Source organism: Oryctolagus cuniculus, chromosome 13 (genome assembly GCF_051225735.1).
Source record: "Oryctolagus cuniculus isolate XC-2025 breed Fujian yellow rabbit chromosome 13, ASM5122573v1, whole genome shotgun sequence".
Lineage (NCBI taxonomy): Eukaryota > Metazoa > Chordata > Mammalia > Lagomorpha > Leporidae > Oryctolagus > Oryctolagus cuniculus.
The window spans coordinates 105,737,525-105,754,711 of NC_142879.1; the positions used below are offsets into that span (position 1 = coordinate 105,737,525).

Genomic DNA, 17,187 nt, shown 5'->3' on the forward strand with positions numbered 1-17,187 from the left:
GGGAAACAGCTTCTACACAGCTGCCTCCAGTTCAACCAATAAACTGTAGGACCTGTTCCTGATTGGAGGAGAGCAGCGTACTCAGCGTGTGGGTAGCAGAGTTGGGATTGGTGGAAGAGGACTATAAAGGAGGAGAGAGACAACATGCACCAGGAACATCTAAGGGGAACATCTATCTGAAGGAACACCTGTGCAGCCCCCGAGAGAGCCGGCCGGCGGTGTGCCGCTCCCCCGCGGAAGAGGGGAAAGTGGCTAGGGGGAACCGCCCTTCCACGGAGGTGGAAGGGATGGTAGCCAACCCGGGAAGAATCAGCAGCAAACCCGGGGAGGGCCGAGCAGACAAAAGAACAGCGCAGGGTCCTGTGTCGTTCCTCCACGAAGACGGGGAGCGACAATTTTCTTGTATGGTATGAAAATTCTAAAGCTCTGCAAACTTTAAAAAATTATTTTCCCTCTAGTCTTTTTTCAACATACTATACTATTCTATAAAGTACTAGCCCTACATTTTCAAAATTCATAATATTCAAGTAATATATAACTTTATATTCCATGCTAAGCCTCTAACTGTACTCCATAGTTTTATTTTTCATTTTTAAAAACAGATTATTTTATTTATTTGAAGAGGAGAGAGAGAGAGAAAGAGAGAGAGAGAGGCAGACAGACAGACCAGTTGGGGCTAGGTCAGGCTGGAGACAGGAGCCTGGAACTCCATCCAGGTCTCCCACATGGGGAGCAGGGACCCAAGTACCTGGGTCATCCTCTGCTGCTTTCCCAGACGCATTAGCAGTGGACTGGATCAGAAATGGAGAAGCCAGGACTTGAGCTGGCATTCATATGGGATGCCGACATCACATGCAATAGCCAAACCCACTGCACCTCAGTGCTGACCCCTATTTTTCATTTTGACATAATTTCAATCTTAGACAAAAGTTAGCAAAAGAAAAAACAAAGTACTATTTTTCATGAATCATTTGAGACTAAATGGGTTACATGATGCCCCTTCATCTGAGTACTTTAGTACTGCAAACAAGGACATTCTCCCTACACAACCAACAACATCAAGTAGACCCATCAACTCATCCACACACCTCACTCAAATTCCATCAACTGTCCAACTAGGACTTTTACAACAAAAAGATCATGTTCAGCATTTAGTTGTCATTTCTCCTTGACCTCCTACAATCTGGAGGAGTCCCTCAATATTCCCTTGAATTGGCATGACTTTCAGTTTTAAAAGATTTTATGCCATTTATTTTATAGAATGTTTTCAAATTTCAACTTACTGGATAGTACCTTGTGTTACGTTTGGCAGGAGTACATAGAAGGGATGCTGAGTCTATGTCCTGCATCCTCTCTGGTGGAGTGTTATTTTCATTTGACCATGACCAGTTATGTTCATTTTGATCACTTGGTTCATGGTTGTATACGACAGGATTCTTCTCTGCAAACTTGTCCTTTTCCTTTCACATAAGAAAACAAGTATTTGATGCAGAGGTATTTTCAGACTATGAAACTACCTAATTTCTTTTTTTTTTTCTAAAGATTTATTTTATTTATTTGAAAGACAAAGTTACAGAGAGAGGTAGAGACAGAGAGAGAGGTCTTCCATCCGCTGGCTCAATCCCCATATGGTCGCAGCAGCCGGGGCTGCGCTGATCTGAAGCCAGGATCCAGGAGCTTCCTCCAGGTCTCCCACGTGGGTTCAGGGGCCCAAGGACTTGGGCCATCTTCTACTGCTTTCCCAGGCCATAGCAGAAATCTGGATCGGAAGTGGAGCAGCCAGGACTAGAACCATCACCCATATGGGATGGCAGGACTTCAGGCTGGGGCTTTAACCCACTGTGCCACTGCGCTGGCCCCGAAACTATCTCATTTCTAATCAAAACTGAACCCACTAGTTTCATTACTCCTGCTACTCTTCTCACTGGCATTATTCTGTAAGCAGAAGCATTTGCTTCTTTGTGTCCATGTATTCATATGCTTATGTATGCTAGTAGGGACCAATGGACTTTTTTTTTTTTAAATAAAGATTTATTTATTTGGGACTGGTATTGTGGCACAGCAGGTTAATCCTCTGCCTGCAATGCCAGTATTCCATAAGGGGCATTGGTTTGAGTTCTAGCTGCTCCACTTCTGATCCAGGTACCTGCTAATGGGCTTGGGAAGCAGCAAATAATGGCCCAAGTACTTGGGCCCCTGCCACCCAAATGGGAGGCCCAGATGGAGTTTCAAGCTCCTGTTTTTGACTTGGCCAGCCTCTGCCATTGCAGCCATTTGGGGAGTAAACCAGCAGATGGATAATTCTCTCTCTTTCTCTCTGTAAATTTAATATTAATCTTTAAGATGTATTTATTTATTTGAAATGCAGAGGCAGGGGAAATCTTCCATCTGCTGGTTCACTACCTTAACAGCTACAATGGTCAGAACAGGGCTATAGAGATGCCAGGAGCCGGGAACTTCATCCAGGTCTCTCCTGTGGGTAGCAGGGCCCCAAGCACTCAAGTCATCTTCCGCTGCTTTCCCAGACACAACAGCAGTGAGCGGGATCAGAAGTGGAGCAGCTAGGACTTGAGTAAGTAGTCATTTGGGATGTCAGCACTGCAGACAGTGGCTCAACCAGTTCTGCCATAGCGCCAGCACCACCAGTGAACTGTTTACCCCACGGATCACTGTCCTTACCACAGCATTCCTCATTCTTCTGTTGCTCAGACTCTCCAGGATCTGGTCAGTGGGCACTACTTCGAGTTGGCTTCTACATCAGTCTTCTGAGTATTCCCTTTCTTTGGGGGCTTAGTAAGGCCCAGGCTCACTTTAAATAGCCCTAAAATCAGCCTATCTCCAAGACCCCCTGTTCCCTGTTGGTTGAGAATTGTTTAAAAACTGAGAGCTAGGTGCATTGTGGCTTGCAGGCCCTAGTGGTGGACACTGCTAGGTAATACCAATGTGCACACACACATATGTAGCATCCACACCACACAGGATTTTTATGTTTATATATAGATAGGCAACCAGGGGTCTACACAGATGACTTTAATTCCAGTCCAACACCATTGGACTCAGATTTCTCCCTTTTCCTATTTGTAATGCTCTTCACTAGCAATAAGGAACCTGGCTCTCGGCATCCTTAGTATATTTCCTTGCCCTTGGCCTTGGTCTTCACCCTGGCCCTGTGCAGACACTTTCTTCACTTCGTTCTGGCTCTGAAAACCCACTCTGGGTCACCCACCATCACCCTATGTGGATGCCCTTGCTGGGCCACCCGGGGACCCACACCCCATGCTGGCCAAGCTCCACCCCTACCCCACACTTGTTTAGCTCTTGCTCTGAATTATTCCAAAAGGAATGCAGGCAGGCAGGCAGGTAGGTAGAATACATATCTTTAATCAATAAATCACAACCTTCCTTTACCCTACATCATGCACTGGGGACTTGGTCTAAAATTGGGCATGTGGGCAACAGATTTAAAGCCATAAAATATTCTGTCATCGGAATGATGTCTGAATAAATCACCAAAAGTACTTCCTGTTCTTTTGTAATGAAATGTTAAGTGTCCTGTTAGAAGCCAGTGTCTCCAGAGAGAAGCCCACAGAAATGAGAAGCGAGAACTGCCCTTTAAATTTAGGCTGTTTCATTTCTTTATTCAAGGTATAGACTGCTTTTCCAGACATTAGTTGACTTGTTTAAGGAGGTTTATGTCCTGGGAGGTCATATTATTTATTGATTGATTATATACCAGGGCCTGCTAATGCTTTTCATTAATAATGTTTGCAAGCTCAGTCGCCCTTTTGCTCTCTGCGGTATCTGGAGGTTTTCTACAAAGGTGTATTCCACTTAACAAAAGAACAAAGGGTATTTTAAAGCTGGCATTCATGGTGAATGTTAGCAAACTAAATCTTACATGTATTGTAATTAAGTCACTTGACATTTAGAGTAACATTGCATTGACTCCTGTGAGGGACTTGTGTTTTTTGAAACAGAAAGAGGCACCCATTTGGGAACTCCAATTTTCATTATTTAGCAACTACTGATTAAGCACCTACCATCTGTATAGCACTGAGTAAAGATGAGCTGGGATTATTATTTCACAAGAAAGATTTTCAGAATCAGAAAGTGTCAGTAATTACACTAAGTAGTTTACTTCTCCCATTACATTTACTGTTAACTCTGAAAAATTTTATTTATCTAAAAGGCAAAGAGACAGAGATAGGGACAAGAGACAAGGAGAGTGGTCCCATCTGTGGGTTCATTCCAGAAATGCCTACAATTCTTGGGGAATGGACCAGACCAAATCCAGAAGCAGCGAACGCAATCTAGATCTCCCACATGAGTGTCAGGGATCCAAGTATTTGAACAAATATTGCTGCCTACCAAGGTGCACATTAGTGGGAAGCTGAAATCAGAAGCAGAGCTAGGACTTGAACCCAGGCATCCCAATATGGGAAGTGGGTGTCCCAAGCAGTGTCTTAATGGCTGGGCCAAATGCCCACTCATTTACTCTATACACTCTCTATACAATCTCTCAGATGGAGGGCTAGCTCCATCTCTCAGATGGAGTCCTCCTTCCTGCTTCTAAGCCCCTGTGGCAGGAAGAAGAGACAAGGTGCTCAAGTGTGGGTCTCTAGTCTCAGACTCAAGGGCTTTGGCTGGCGTGGCAGCCAGGGGCCCTGTGGCCTCCCATACCGGTGTCTGCGCTTGCGCTCCTGAGGTCTGTTCTTCTCACAGGCAGGGCTTCTTGTAGTTCCTCCTTGCAGATTAAGGATCAGGTTGGCCCTAGCTGTTGCTGAGAACATGCTGAGTTCTGACTGCGGCTCCCATTTAGGTCTGACCCAGTGACCTGCTCTGTGCCTCCCAGTGCAACACCTCTGTTCCCTGAGAAACTCCCCTCGAGAAACGCTCCCGATTCCCTGTTACTTTTGGGCTTCTGGACTTGAATGGCAGGGTCTGAGGAAGCTGACCTGGGTTCCTCATCTGCCTCATCACTGTGCATCTCCAAGGAACAAGGTGGGGGCTCGCCCCAGGCTAGACTACAGCAGCTTCGGAAGCTTCTGGAAGGTGGAACAAGTGTGGTACAAGGAGCAAGGGTGGGAGCTGCTCTGCCCTCATCGTCAGGCATTTGGTACAGTGGTTAAGACGCTGCCTGGGACACCAGTGTCATAGATCAGAGTGCTGGGTTCAAGCCCCAGCTCTGCCCCTTATTGTATCTTCCTGCTAATGTAGACCCTGGGAGGCAGCAGGTGATGGCTCAAGCAGTTGCTTTCCCACCACCCACATGGGAGACCCAGACTGAGTTTCTGCCTTCTGGCTTCAGCCTGGCTCAATCTTAGCTGTTGTGGGCATTTGGGAGTGAACCAGTAGATGGTAGATTTCTTTCTGTCTCCAACTCTCTATCTTTTAGATAAAATTTTTAAAAAAAGCTCATCTCATTCTCCTGCCTCATTCTGTCCCATCTTTCCACAATTACTCTACAAATGGGAAAGTCTTCCCTCATGTTTCTATCCTGTCTTCCATGAAACTCTCAGGTGTATCCCTGGAGACACTGTCATATGCTAAAGAGAAGACACAGCAATATAGACAGACTTTTCTCAGGAGATAGTCTGAGCCCTGCTACATATTCCTATTTTTTGGAGGTTAAAAGCTGAATATGACCTCACTCACTTTCTGGCATGCCTTCAGGAATAAATCTCAATTCCCTCCAGACAGGGGGTATCTCAGGCACATCAGGCTGAAGATCACATTCTTGGAGAGGCAACAGAGAGAAGCATGATAATAAATTTCACATTTCTTCCCCAGGAGTGTGTGCAAGAGCCCTGGCTGAGAAAGACCGTGGCGCATGGAAGGTACTAAAAGGCTCTGGGTGGCCTGGCTAACAGGTGTTAGGAATGGGGGTTGGGGCGGGTAATGCCTGAGGAACACAGAGGTTTAGAAAGAAGGACAGCGATCAGCAGGTGCCAGCATGCAGGACTGCAGAAAAGCCCTCCTTAAGTGGCTTCCTCTGGCCACCGCGTGGAATTCTGAGCACAGGGGTGGCAGCATCTGATGTGGGTCCTTCTGGCCGCAGTGTAGAGAAAGGACTGGAAGGAAAGGAATGAGACTCAACGCGCGGAGTTCAGAAAACCTAACTAGAGCAGCCCAGATGATAGATGAGGGCTAGCACTGGGCTAGGGGCAGTAAGGGAGGAGTCTGGGGATATTTAACAAAGTTTTACGTTTACAGATAGTTGGTCCCTGACTTGTGATGATGTGACTTGTGAATTTTCGACTCTACGATGGTACAAAAGCCATATGCGTGAGATAGGAACTGTTCCTCAAATTTTGAAATCGAGTCTTTTCACAGGCTGGCGATACGTGGTCTGCTATTTTGCAGCAGTGATGGGGTCCAGCAGAGGCTGCAGCTCTGTTAGCCCGCCTTGACCCTGAGGAGGAGCAACGGATGCTCCACAGTGCATGTATGCTGCCAGCATCTTTTGTATACTATGTTTTGTGTCTTCACATCCCATAAGTCTACAGAATGCCCGCCTGTGCATGTCCTTGAGATGGTCAACTTTTATTATAAAATAGGCTCTGTGTTGGGAGGCTTCACCCGTATTTATGGTAAGTTAGGCTGCTCTATGATATGTAGGTCAGATATATATATATACATATATATATATAAAGATTTTTTTATTTATTTAAAGAATTACAAAGAGAGAGGCAGAGATAGGGGGAGAAAGAGAGAGAGAGAGCTCCTCCATCTGTGGGTTCATTCAACAAATGGCTGCAATGTCTAAGACTTGGCCAAACTAAAGCCAGGAGCCTCTTCCAGGTCTCCCATGTAGGTGGCAGGGGCCCAAACACCTGGGCCCATCTTTCGCTGCTTTTCTCAGCCCATTAGCAGGGAGCTGGATTGGAAATGGAGCAGCTGGGATATGAACCAGCAACCATATGGGATGCCAACATCGCAGGCAGTGGCTTTACCTGCTCTAGCACAATGCCAGCCCCTTGTAGGTAAGATACATCAAATGCCCTTTTTATTTGACATTTTAAACTTACAGTGGGCTCATCAGGATGCAACCCCACCCTAAGTCAAGGAGCATCTGTAGTTTCAGACGTGGCAGGTGAAGAACAGGAAGACTGAGGGGAGAGCCTGAGATAGCTGGCATGAGCATTGAGCAGGTACAGTTGTCTCAAAGCAGAATTCCGGGAAGGTGGAGTATTTTGTTCTGTTTTGGACACATTGAGGACAGAGTGCCTGCCACTCCTCTAGGATTTTCAATATCCACTCATGAGCATATAGTGTATTTTGTGAAGTGAGAAATTCAAAGAAAATCTATTCTAAAATCCTTTACTCCCAGCTGTGGCCTTCTCTGAAAATTCAATTTAAACAGAAAATGAGAAAACTGATTTCTAGTTTGACTCGGCAGTTCACGGTTTGCCATATATTTATTTTCTGTCCTCTAAAAGTTTCACTCTACAGGCATATCCCTACCATTTTCAGGTTTTATTTCAAATAAAAACCTACAAATAATTCTGGACCAGCTGAATTTGTGTTCTCTTATGGAAAACAGAAATATAAGCACTATCTACATAAAACCATAGAGTGTTTTAGTATCAGACATCAGAAATACTCTAGTAGGTGAATAACCTTTTCTAATTATTGCTGGCAGACAAGTCTACAAACCAAATCATCTAAAATCAAAGCCCTCATTTCATTAGCTCTCCAACTTGTGACTACTTTATAATAATGTCACATAAAAAGGTCACCTTATTATCTAAATGCATGTTTTTAATGTAGTTTGATTTGAAGGATACCCCGGGTAGTTAGAGTGCTCAGAGCCGTTGGTTTACCAACTTTCTTCTTATCAAATATTTACTTACACTTGTTTTAATAATTTTCAATCTCAGTCATGTTTATCATCCCACCTTTTAGAGCCAGGGAATTAGAAGATGTCAAGTTGACGTTCAAGTTCTCATTTGGTCTGTTTTGGAGCAGAGCCAATACTGTTTTCTGAGAGGGAATAACTGCCCTGCTGCCAGAGCATTGAAAAGTACTTTTTTTTAATTTCAAGAAGTCCATGTTAGCACCTTAACCCAGTCAGACAAGCAAATACCTGGCTCTGAGCTCACAGAGCAACGAATGGCTACCCCTGGCTACTAATCAGGTATTCACCGTCAGCATCACTGCGGCTCAACAGTTCTAAAAAGCTCAGGTGGTGAAAACAACGCAGCTGAGGTGTTCAAACCATGTGCCAATTCTCCAGCCTCGCAGATGTTCTATCCGTCCTTGGGCAAAGCCAAACACTAGAGAGCTGTACGAGGGCTCTTCAAAACAGGTTCACGGAAAATGCAATTATGGTGGATTTCAATTTTTTTGCATCAAAGTAAATATATCTTTTATTTCGATTTTTCTACAAACTTTTTGAAATCCCTCCATGTATCTGGATATTAAAAAAATAATTTCTTTTTTTTTTTTTTTTTGACAGGCAGAGTGGACAGTGAGAGAGACAGAGAGAAAGGTCTTCCTTTGCCGTTGGTTCACCCTCCAATGGCCGCCGCGGCTGGCGCGCTGCGGCCGGCGCACCGGGCTGATCTGATGATAGGAGCCAAGAGCCAGGTGCTTTTCCTGGTCTCCCATGGGGTGCAGGGCCCAAGCACCTGGGCCGTCCTCCACTGCACTCCCTGGCCACAGCAGAGGGCTGGCCTGGAAGAGGGGCGACCGGGACAGAATCCGGCGCCCTGACCGGGACTAGAACCCGGTGTGCTGGCGCCGCAGGCGGAGGATTAGCCAAAAAAATAATTTCTAAAATCAATCAATGAACCTTCCCTTAGCATCAGTTTCTGAAATGAAAACTAAAGAATGATTTGTCCACTCAGCACAGTCAATGAATTGCTATACCCAAAGCATTAAATCTACCTAAATAAACTCAGACAGTGCCACTTCTCAAAGACCCTGTCTGTCCATCAGTCTCTATCTATAGAAACCAGAGAATGATGACACTGGGTGGAAAATGCAAAAACAACACACAAGACAGATACAGAGAAGAAGCACCTCCCCTAGCTGTAGAGCAAGAGAAGGCCAGAGCCAACTGACCCAAGCCCTGAGATATCCTGGAAAACTCCCACGGACTTAGTGTTGGAGGGATCCAAGGACAGAAGGCATAGAAAGCACCACCTCTCCGAGACAATAAGTGCTACGACAAAGAATAGTGCTATCAGCTAGGGTGCTTTTTGTAACACAAGGACCTACGCCGGCATAGTAAGTACAGAAATGTAGCAGCTCACGTGACAAAAGACCCAGAGATGGTGCGAGCGCCAAAGCTGACTGACTTAGCGGTTCACGCATGTACTCAAGGACCCCCTGGAGCTGTCTTTCTCTGAGTGGCCTTTCCACTCAGGACAGGTTCAGCATCACAAGGAGACACATAGGGCCCCAAGGAAGAAAAAGTCCATCTTTCCTGGTGTCTCCTTCCTTGAAAGGAGCAAACGACTCTTGAAGATTTCCGCTCACTTATCAAAACTCTGATTTGGACAAGTGCTCACTCTGAAAGCAATAGCTAACCAGGGCCACGGGAACACCACTAGTGGTTTAGAGCCATGACTTGGGATGGTGTCCATTCGAGAAGGTCAATTACCCATGCCACATTAGTGTTATCTGGGCACACGTTAGCTGATATGGAAGAAGTCACTCTTCTGAGAATCTCTCATTTGGTGAATTATCTCTGCATTTGAATGGAACACAGATTTTTCTCTATTTTCAATGCTTACCATTTTTCTCTATTTGAATGCAAGGAAGTGGGAAAATGATCAAATTCTATAATACTAAGTAGTTATGCAGTTCAAGTTCATGCATTTTTTTTTTTTTTTGACAGGCAAAGTGGACAGTGAGAGAGAGAGACAGAGAGAAAGGTCTTCCTTTGCCGTTGGTTCACCCTCCAATGGCCGGCGCACCGTGCTGATCCGATGGCAGGAGCCAGGCACTTCTCCTGGTCTCCCATGGGGTGCAGGGCCCAAGCACTTGGGCCATCCTCCACTGCACTCCCGGGCCACAGCAGAGAGCTGGCCTGGAAGAGGGGTAACCGGGACAGAATCCGGTGCCCCGACCGGGACTAGAACCCGTGTGCCAGCGCCGCAAGGCAGAGGATTAGCCTAGTGAGCCACAGCGCCGGCCAAGTTCATGCATTTTAAACAAAACTTACCAAAATCGACTAGTTTAACCCCTCCTTCTGTGGTCAGTAGAATGTTATTTCCTTTTACATCACGGTGGATGGTTTTGTTGTTATGCAAATGCTGAAGTCCCTAGAAGGTGAGGAATACACAATGACTCTTAAAGCATCAGACAAAAAATATTTTTCAGATGATGCATTTGTACAAAATAAATAGGAAACACCATTAGCCACGTGAAATTAGCATTCAAACACTCTTACTTGTTTCACATTGAATTAGTCATATCAAAGTGTATCATTTTCACTTTGGATTAAATACAAATTCACAAAACCACAGCATGCTCCTTAGCTTTTACCAAATATTTTATTTAAAAATGTATTGATCCCAATAGAAGAAACCATTCTATATACTTAAGAAAATGATAAATAAAAGCCTAACTAACAGTAAAAAGTCCACATTTTCTGCTTTCATTGCTATTACAATCTCAGAAATACAGAGCAGAATTCAGCATCCTGTTGATACAAAGAGAATAGATTCCTAATGGGAGAAAAGGAAGTGGCTATGCTACACATCTCAGATTTCGCATTTACTCTTGTGTCAATAAATACATATTAGTGCTATTTTTCTAAAAAGGGACCCGTATTTTCTATTTGACTAGCCTCATAATTAACGCACAAACAAGGGAGATGGCCTTACCATGAGTGCCTCATGTAAAATATACGCAATGACAGGCTCGCTCAGCCTCTCCCCTCGCTTCAGGAGTCCTTTCACAAGATCAGTCACTGACCCTCCGCTGCACAGCTGGGAAAGAACATTCAAGGTAGACGTTAAAATGGACAACGCTTGAAGTCTTTGGTATAAAAGGTCTTCCCAAGAAATTGTTTCAATTTTCTGTTTCAAACAATTAATCTTTCGCTTTTATGGTTTCATAAATGAAATGAAGACATAAACTTGTACCTGCTTGCAGTTAATTATAGTCACATAGTTTTTAAATGAATTGCATTTTAGAAGAGGATTTGAAGAAGCATGGTCTTGATTTCTAGCTTCGGGAACACAAGTAATTATTCCAAAATTGGGAACCAAAGCTTAAAGCATTATGGATCTCTGACAGTTTATTTACTAGCATAATAGAGTCCATGACCTCAGTACATAGCTATTCCTAGATACACGTGCATTAATTTTGAAATGTGCCTCTTCCTTTTTGACAAAATCTCAGAGTGTATTAAAGATTACCAATAATATTTTGGAACACTCTTTCAAATACCATGTTTTCTGAGCTTTTTAGCATCCTCTTCCTCACCCCCTAAAAGCAAGAAGACTTTACATAGAACACAAAGTGGAAGGATCACAGTTATGGGGGTTGTTCACATCTGGGTTCTCCAAAGTTAGGTAACATTAAGTCCCACGAGAAACCCTCCAAGGAGCTGCAGGTTTGCAGAACAGAGAAACACGGATGTGAGCAGAGAATGTAAGCTGGGTATGTGGCCCTGGACCAAAAGAAGGTCCCAATGAGGCTTTGACTCCACGAGTCCTTGATTCTCTGAGGCCTGATCCTTGGCCTTGGCTTTCAGGCTTGCCCTCCTCCTAGGGCTCCTGACTGTGGTCTCTCTCCTCTCTGAGCCATCAGACTTTCTTTCCCACTTGCTGCTGGCACCTACTAGTTCCTGAGAACTAAAGCAGTCATCAGTTCTTGGCCCTCTTCTAACTCAAGGCAGAAAACACAGGTGACAGCATGTATGTTCTTGGCATCCTAGCTTGAAATACGGAATAAGCTTTTTCTAATAGGGTAATTAGATTTCACGGGATAACTGAACTCCTCTGGTACACTGTGGATTAGATAATAATTAGCTAGAAGTAGGGAGCACCTACTTTGTGTTTGGTACATTTTTAATCCATTTATATAAGTCACTGTGAAACCTTGCTCCTCTTTGAAGTAGTATTTTTTTTTTATTTGACAGATAGACTTAGGCAGTGAGAGAGAGAGAGACCGTGAGAAAGGTCTTTCTTCCATTGGTTCACTCCCCAAATGGCCGCCATAGCCGGCGCTGCACCGATCCGAAGCCAGGAGCCAGGTGCTTCCTCCTGGTCTCCCATGCGGGTGCAGGGCCCAAGGACTTGGGCCATCTTCCACTGCCCTCCCGGGCCACAGCAGAGAGCTGGACTGGAAGAGGAGGAACCGGGACTAGAACCCAGTGCCCATATGGGATGCAGGCGCCGCAGGCAGAGGATTAGCCAAGTGAACCATGGTGCCAGCCCCTCTTTGAGGTAGTATTATCGCTACCACACTAAAGATGAGGAAACCAAAGCACATTTATAACTGGTGTCTTTCTACAAAGAAAACTGCTTTCCTCCTATAAGGATACACGTGCAGCCCAGCATTCCAACATCCCCATTTCTTTCTGTATCAGAGGGCCACTCTTTTCACTGTGTAAATGAGTGTTGCCGTCTTGAAACAGAACCCAAGGCCAGAAACCAAGGCCTCTACTGAGGCCTAGCATCGGGGCTCCCAAGTCACTCACAGTTGACTGAAAAGAAATTGGGGTTCTTTCAAAGACAAGCCACTGACTTAAAAGAACCTAAATTTTATCTTATCTCGTCTCATCTTATCTTATCTTATCTTATCTCATCTTATCTTATCTTAAAGGCAGAGTTAGAGAGAGAGAGAGAGAGCAAGCTTCTACCTGCTGTCAGCCCCAAATGACCTCAATGGCCACGGCTGGGCCAGGACAAAGCCAGGAGATAGGAGCTTCTGTGGGTTCTCTCACATGGATGCAGGGGCTCAAGCACTTGGGCCATCTTCCATTGTTTTCCCAGGCACATCAGCAGGGAGCTGGATTGGAAGTGGAGTAGCCAGGACTCGAACTGGTTCCCATATGGATGGATGCCTACACTGCAGGTGGTGGCTGAACCTGTACACTACCCTAATGCCAGCCCCAGAGCCTAAGTTTTAGAACTAATTTTAAAATTCCTAAAAATCACTGCAGAGAGAATACATTCCTTTTCCTGTTTCTGCAAAGTGTGGCCTCTCTTTGGCTACACTTTCTACAGACGACTGACTGGTCAATGAAAGAGTCGAGAGCAAAACAAATTTCAGAGTCATATGGGGTTGCACATTCTTTTGTCAATGCTGTGTTAATGGTGATTCCTTAGTGTCCCACTGAATAGGGGAAACATTGTCTGTCTGTCTACTTACTAATGAAAAGACAAATGAGTTCCTTCCAGTTTGGGGCAATTACAAGTAAAACCACTGCAAACATTTACATATAGGTTTTAGCAGAAATAGAAGTTTTCATTTCTCTTAGGTAAACAGCTAAGGGTGACAACTGCTACATCTTAGGGGTCCTACGTCTACTGTCTCTGCTTCTACATAAGTGTTTCCCACAGGGGCCGCACCATCCTACATTCCCACGAGCAGTGTGTGAGAATTCCCATGGCTCCATATCATCCTACCAGCATTTGATTTACTGTAAGGTGGTTTTTAAAAAGCCATTCTAAATGATAGTGGTACCTCACTGTGGTTTGAATGCGAAATTTTCTAAAGACTAAAGATGATGTTGTGGTTTTAATGTGGATTTTCCTACAGACTAATGGTGTTAACTATTTTTCATGCACTTACTGGCCATCTGTATCTATTCTTTGGTGAAGTGTCCACATTTTTTTGTTCTTTTTTAATTGGTTGCTTTCTTATTGCTGAGTTTTGAGAGTTTTTATATATTCTGATACAAGTCCTTTATTGGGTTGATGTTTTAAAAATACTTCCTCTAAGTCTGTGGCTTGCCTTTATTTTAAGTGTATTTTGAAGAACAATGTATCATCTTAAAAAAATTTGTGGAATATTCCCTTTGTGTCATATCTAATAAATCTTTGTCTAATCCAAGGCCATCAAAATTTCCTCCTGTAATTTATTAAGTTTTACAGTTTTTTAGTTTTAAACACAGGTAGGCCTGTGATCCAGTTTGTCCATGGTGTGAGGGATGGGATGCACATGATTGTCCAATTGTAGCAAATTTTCTTGAATCACAAGGTCCGAAAAACAGAAGATAAACACTGAATTAAGATTAAAGTCTAGTTACCGTCACCAAGAAAATGAGAATTCAAAATATATATTGCTAAGTTAAAGAGGTAATGTGAAAAGCATAAAAACTGTACTTCTACAATTATATTCTGGAAAAGGGGAAACTGCTGACAGTGAAAAAATCAGTGGTTGCATTGGATTTGGGGTAGGGAGCAGAGCATAGGGGATTTTTATTTATTTTTCTGATTTTTATTTATTTCATAGAGAGAAAGAGAGAATCTTCCATCCACTGGTTCACTCCCCAGGGCTGGAGCAGGCTGAAGCCAGGGACCAGGGACTCTTAACCCATTCCCTTACATGGGAGGCAGGGACCCAAGATCTTGAGCCACCACCTGCTGCCTCCCAGGGTGCAGCAAACTGATATCAAGCATGGAGCTGGGACCTGGCTCCAGGCACTCCAAATAGGAAGGGGGTGTCTCAAGTGGTGTTTTAACCGCTGAGCCAAAAGTCCACCCCACAGAGAAATTCTAGGGCAGAGAAACTAGTCTGTATAACGTAGCAATGGTGGATTTACACATTTGTCCAAAGCCATAAAAACACAAGAGCAACAGTGAACCCTAATGTAAACTATGGGCTTTGGCGAACCATAATGCATGATTATTGGTTCATTAACTGCAACAAATGTACAACACTACTGCAAGGAGGTAGTCACAAGTGAAACAGGGGTGGGATGGGGGAATAGGTTGACTGAGCTATCTGTAGTTTCTACTCAATTTTTCTGTAAATCTCACTTTTTAAAAAATAAAGTCTATACTCTCTAAAAACCTATTTGTCAGTGTCAAGAATATACAAAAAGGACCTGAAATAAAAATGAAGGTGCATACAACATTAATCCAAGTCAGTACAAACAAAGGTCCTCTATAGTATGCTCTCAGAATGATCTGATTATTCTACTCATGGATGAATTTTTTACCTAACATATATTTACATAAGTGAGGTTCTAACACTCAAATATTCTATTTTAAAAGGTTTTATTTCCTTTCATTTATTTGAAAGGCAGATATAGGAAGGGAAATGGAGACAGGCTGACTGAGATCTTCCATCTGCTGGTTTGCTCCTCAAATGCCTGCGATCTGCAGGTTTGGGCTGGCCTGAGGTCAGAAGCCTGAAATTCAGTCCAGATCTCCCATGTGGGTGGCAGGGACCCAAGTTCTTGATCTGTCACTGCTGCCTCCAAGGGTGCCCATTAGCAGGAAGTGGGAGTCAGGAGTGGAGTTTGGATCGAACTCAAACATTTCCGGAGCCAGTACTGTGGCATAGTGGGTAAAGCTGCCACCTGGCAGTGCTGGCATCCCATAAGGACGCCGGTTCGAGTCTTGGCTGCTCCACTTCCGATTTAGCTCTCTACTATGGCCTGGGAAAGCAACAGAAGATGGCTCAGGTCCTTGGGCCCCTGCACCCATATGGGAGACCTGGAAGAAACTCCTGGCTCCTGGCTTCAAATCAGCCCAGCTCAGGCCATTGCAGTCATTTGGGGAATGAAACAGTAGATCGAAGAACCAATCTCAATCTCAATCTCTCTCTCTCTTCCTTTTTGTAACTCTGCCTTCCAAATAAATCAATCTTAAAGAAAAAAAAAAAAAAGTCCGGTGCCCTGGCTCACTTGGTTAATCCTCAGCCTGTGGCGCCGGCATCCCACATGGGTGCTGGGTTCTAGTCCCGATTGCTCTTCCAGTCCAGCTCTCTGCTGTGGCCCGGGAGGGCAGTGGATGATGGCCCAAGTCCTTGAGCCCTGCACCCACATGGGAGACCAGGAGGAAGCACCTGGCTCCTGGCTTCAGATGGGCGCAGTGCGCCGGTCGTAGCAGCCATTTGGGGAGTGAACCAATGGAAGGAATACCTTTCTCATCGTTTCTCTCTCTCTCACTGTCTATAACTCTACCTGTCAAAAAAAAGACATTTCAGCATGAGAAGCAAGCATGCCAACTGGCATCTAAACTGCTGCACCCAAAGCCTGCCTTGCAGAAAATATTCTTTTTATGATACTTGCATAGTGCAAGTGTCCTTCCTAATAGTACTTTTCGTTAAGGGAACTGGTTTTTAGAAGAATCACGATTTATTTCTTTCTATTCAGTAAATCTTCATGGACTTGATAGCACAGGCAAATGGCCAAGAAGGTGTATCATACAATGACAGCTGCTGCCACCAGGCATCTTCAAAGACAGTCAGTCTGTTGCTGTGGGGGATGGGGGGTGGGGAACTATGCCCAGCGAGGAGATGTTTCTTCTGCCAGGGGCTGAGGGCTGCTGCTGCCAGCATGTAGAGGCCAGGGTTGCTGCTACAAATCCTCAAGTGCACAGGAAAGCTCCAGCGGAGACCCATTCGGGGCAAATTGTCAGCAATGTCCCTCCGTGGAGGGGCCAGCAGCAATGACCTGGCTTGTAGGTTATCCCTGCAGTTCATTATGTGAAAATGAAAGAATTCTGAGCCAAGTACTGCAGAGCTTCACAGAGCTAGATACTGGTAATACTGAGCTGGAAGAGAAACAAAACAGAGCGGTTGGGATCCGCTCTCATGCAGGCCGGCATTTTCCTCCAGGTTGCTTTGCTGCATTTACTTTGGGTGCGGCGTGTTCAGCCACACAGAAGCGTGGGGTGGCGGAGGGACAGATAATCCAAATGGGAATGTGTTCTTCCTCCATGCTCACTGGTTTTTCTTTGTTGGGTGGGACTCCAAAGAAAGGCTTTTCTCCAAACTGAGATAGTATTTTGTGAACTTCACAAGATAGTGATTTAGTCATTTTCCTACGGAGACTTAGGCTAACTAGATTTTTTTTTTTTCACAACCAATACATCTATTTCAGCCAAAGCAGGATGTTATTATTATTATTATTTTAAGCAGTGACGCTGGACTCTAATCTGACAGGAGCCACAGAGCTGGCTCCTGCAGCAGGAGGCACAGCCTCAGGACGGGAGGTGCAGGAAATGCAAGGATGGAGACGCTGTCTTTAGAGAGAAAGATCAATGAAAGTCG

The 17,187-nt window shown here is 44.6% G+C and overlaps 1 protein-coding gene across 1 annotated transcript in view; it reads right to left on the reverse strand.

Moving 5' to 3' along the window:
- MYO3A (myosin IIIA) overlaps nt 1–17,187 on the reverse strand; it is a 236,160-nt gene that overhangs the window by 171,490 nt on the left and 47,483 nt on the right. Inside the window, exons 5-6 of the mRNA XM_089312433.1 lie at nt 10,836–10,940; nt 10,172–10,271 (exon numbers count right to left, since the gene is read on the reverse strand). Of these exons, the coding sequence (XP_089168559.1) occupies nt 10,172–10,271; nt 10,836–10,940 (205 nt within the window). The remainder of the gene's footprint in view (nt 1–10,171; nt 10,272–10,835; nt 10,941–17,187) is intronic.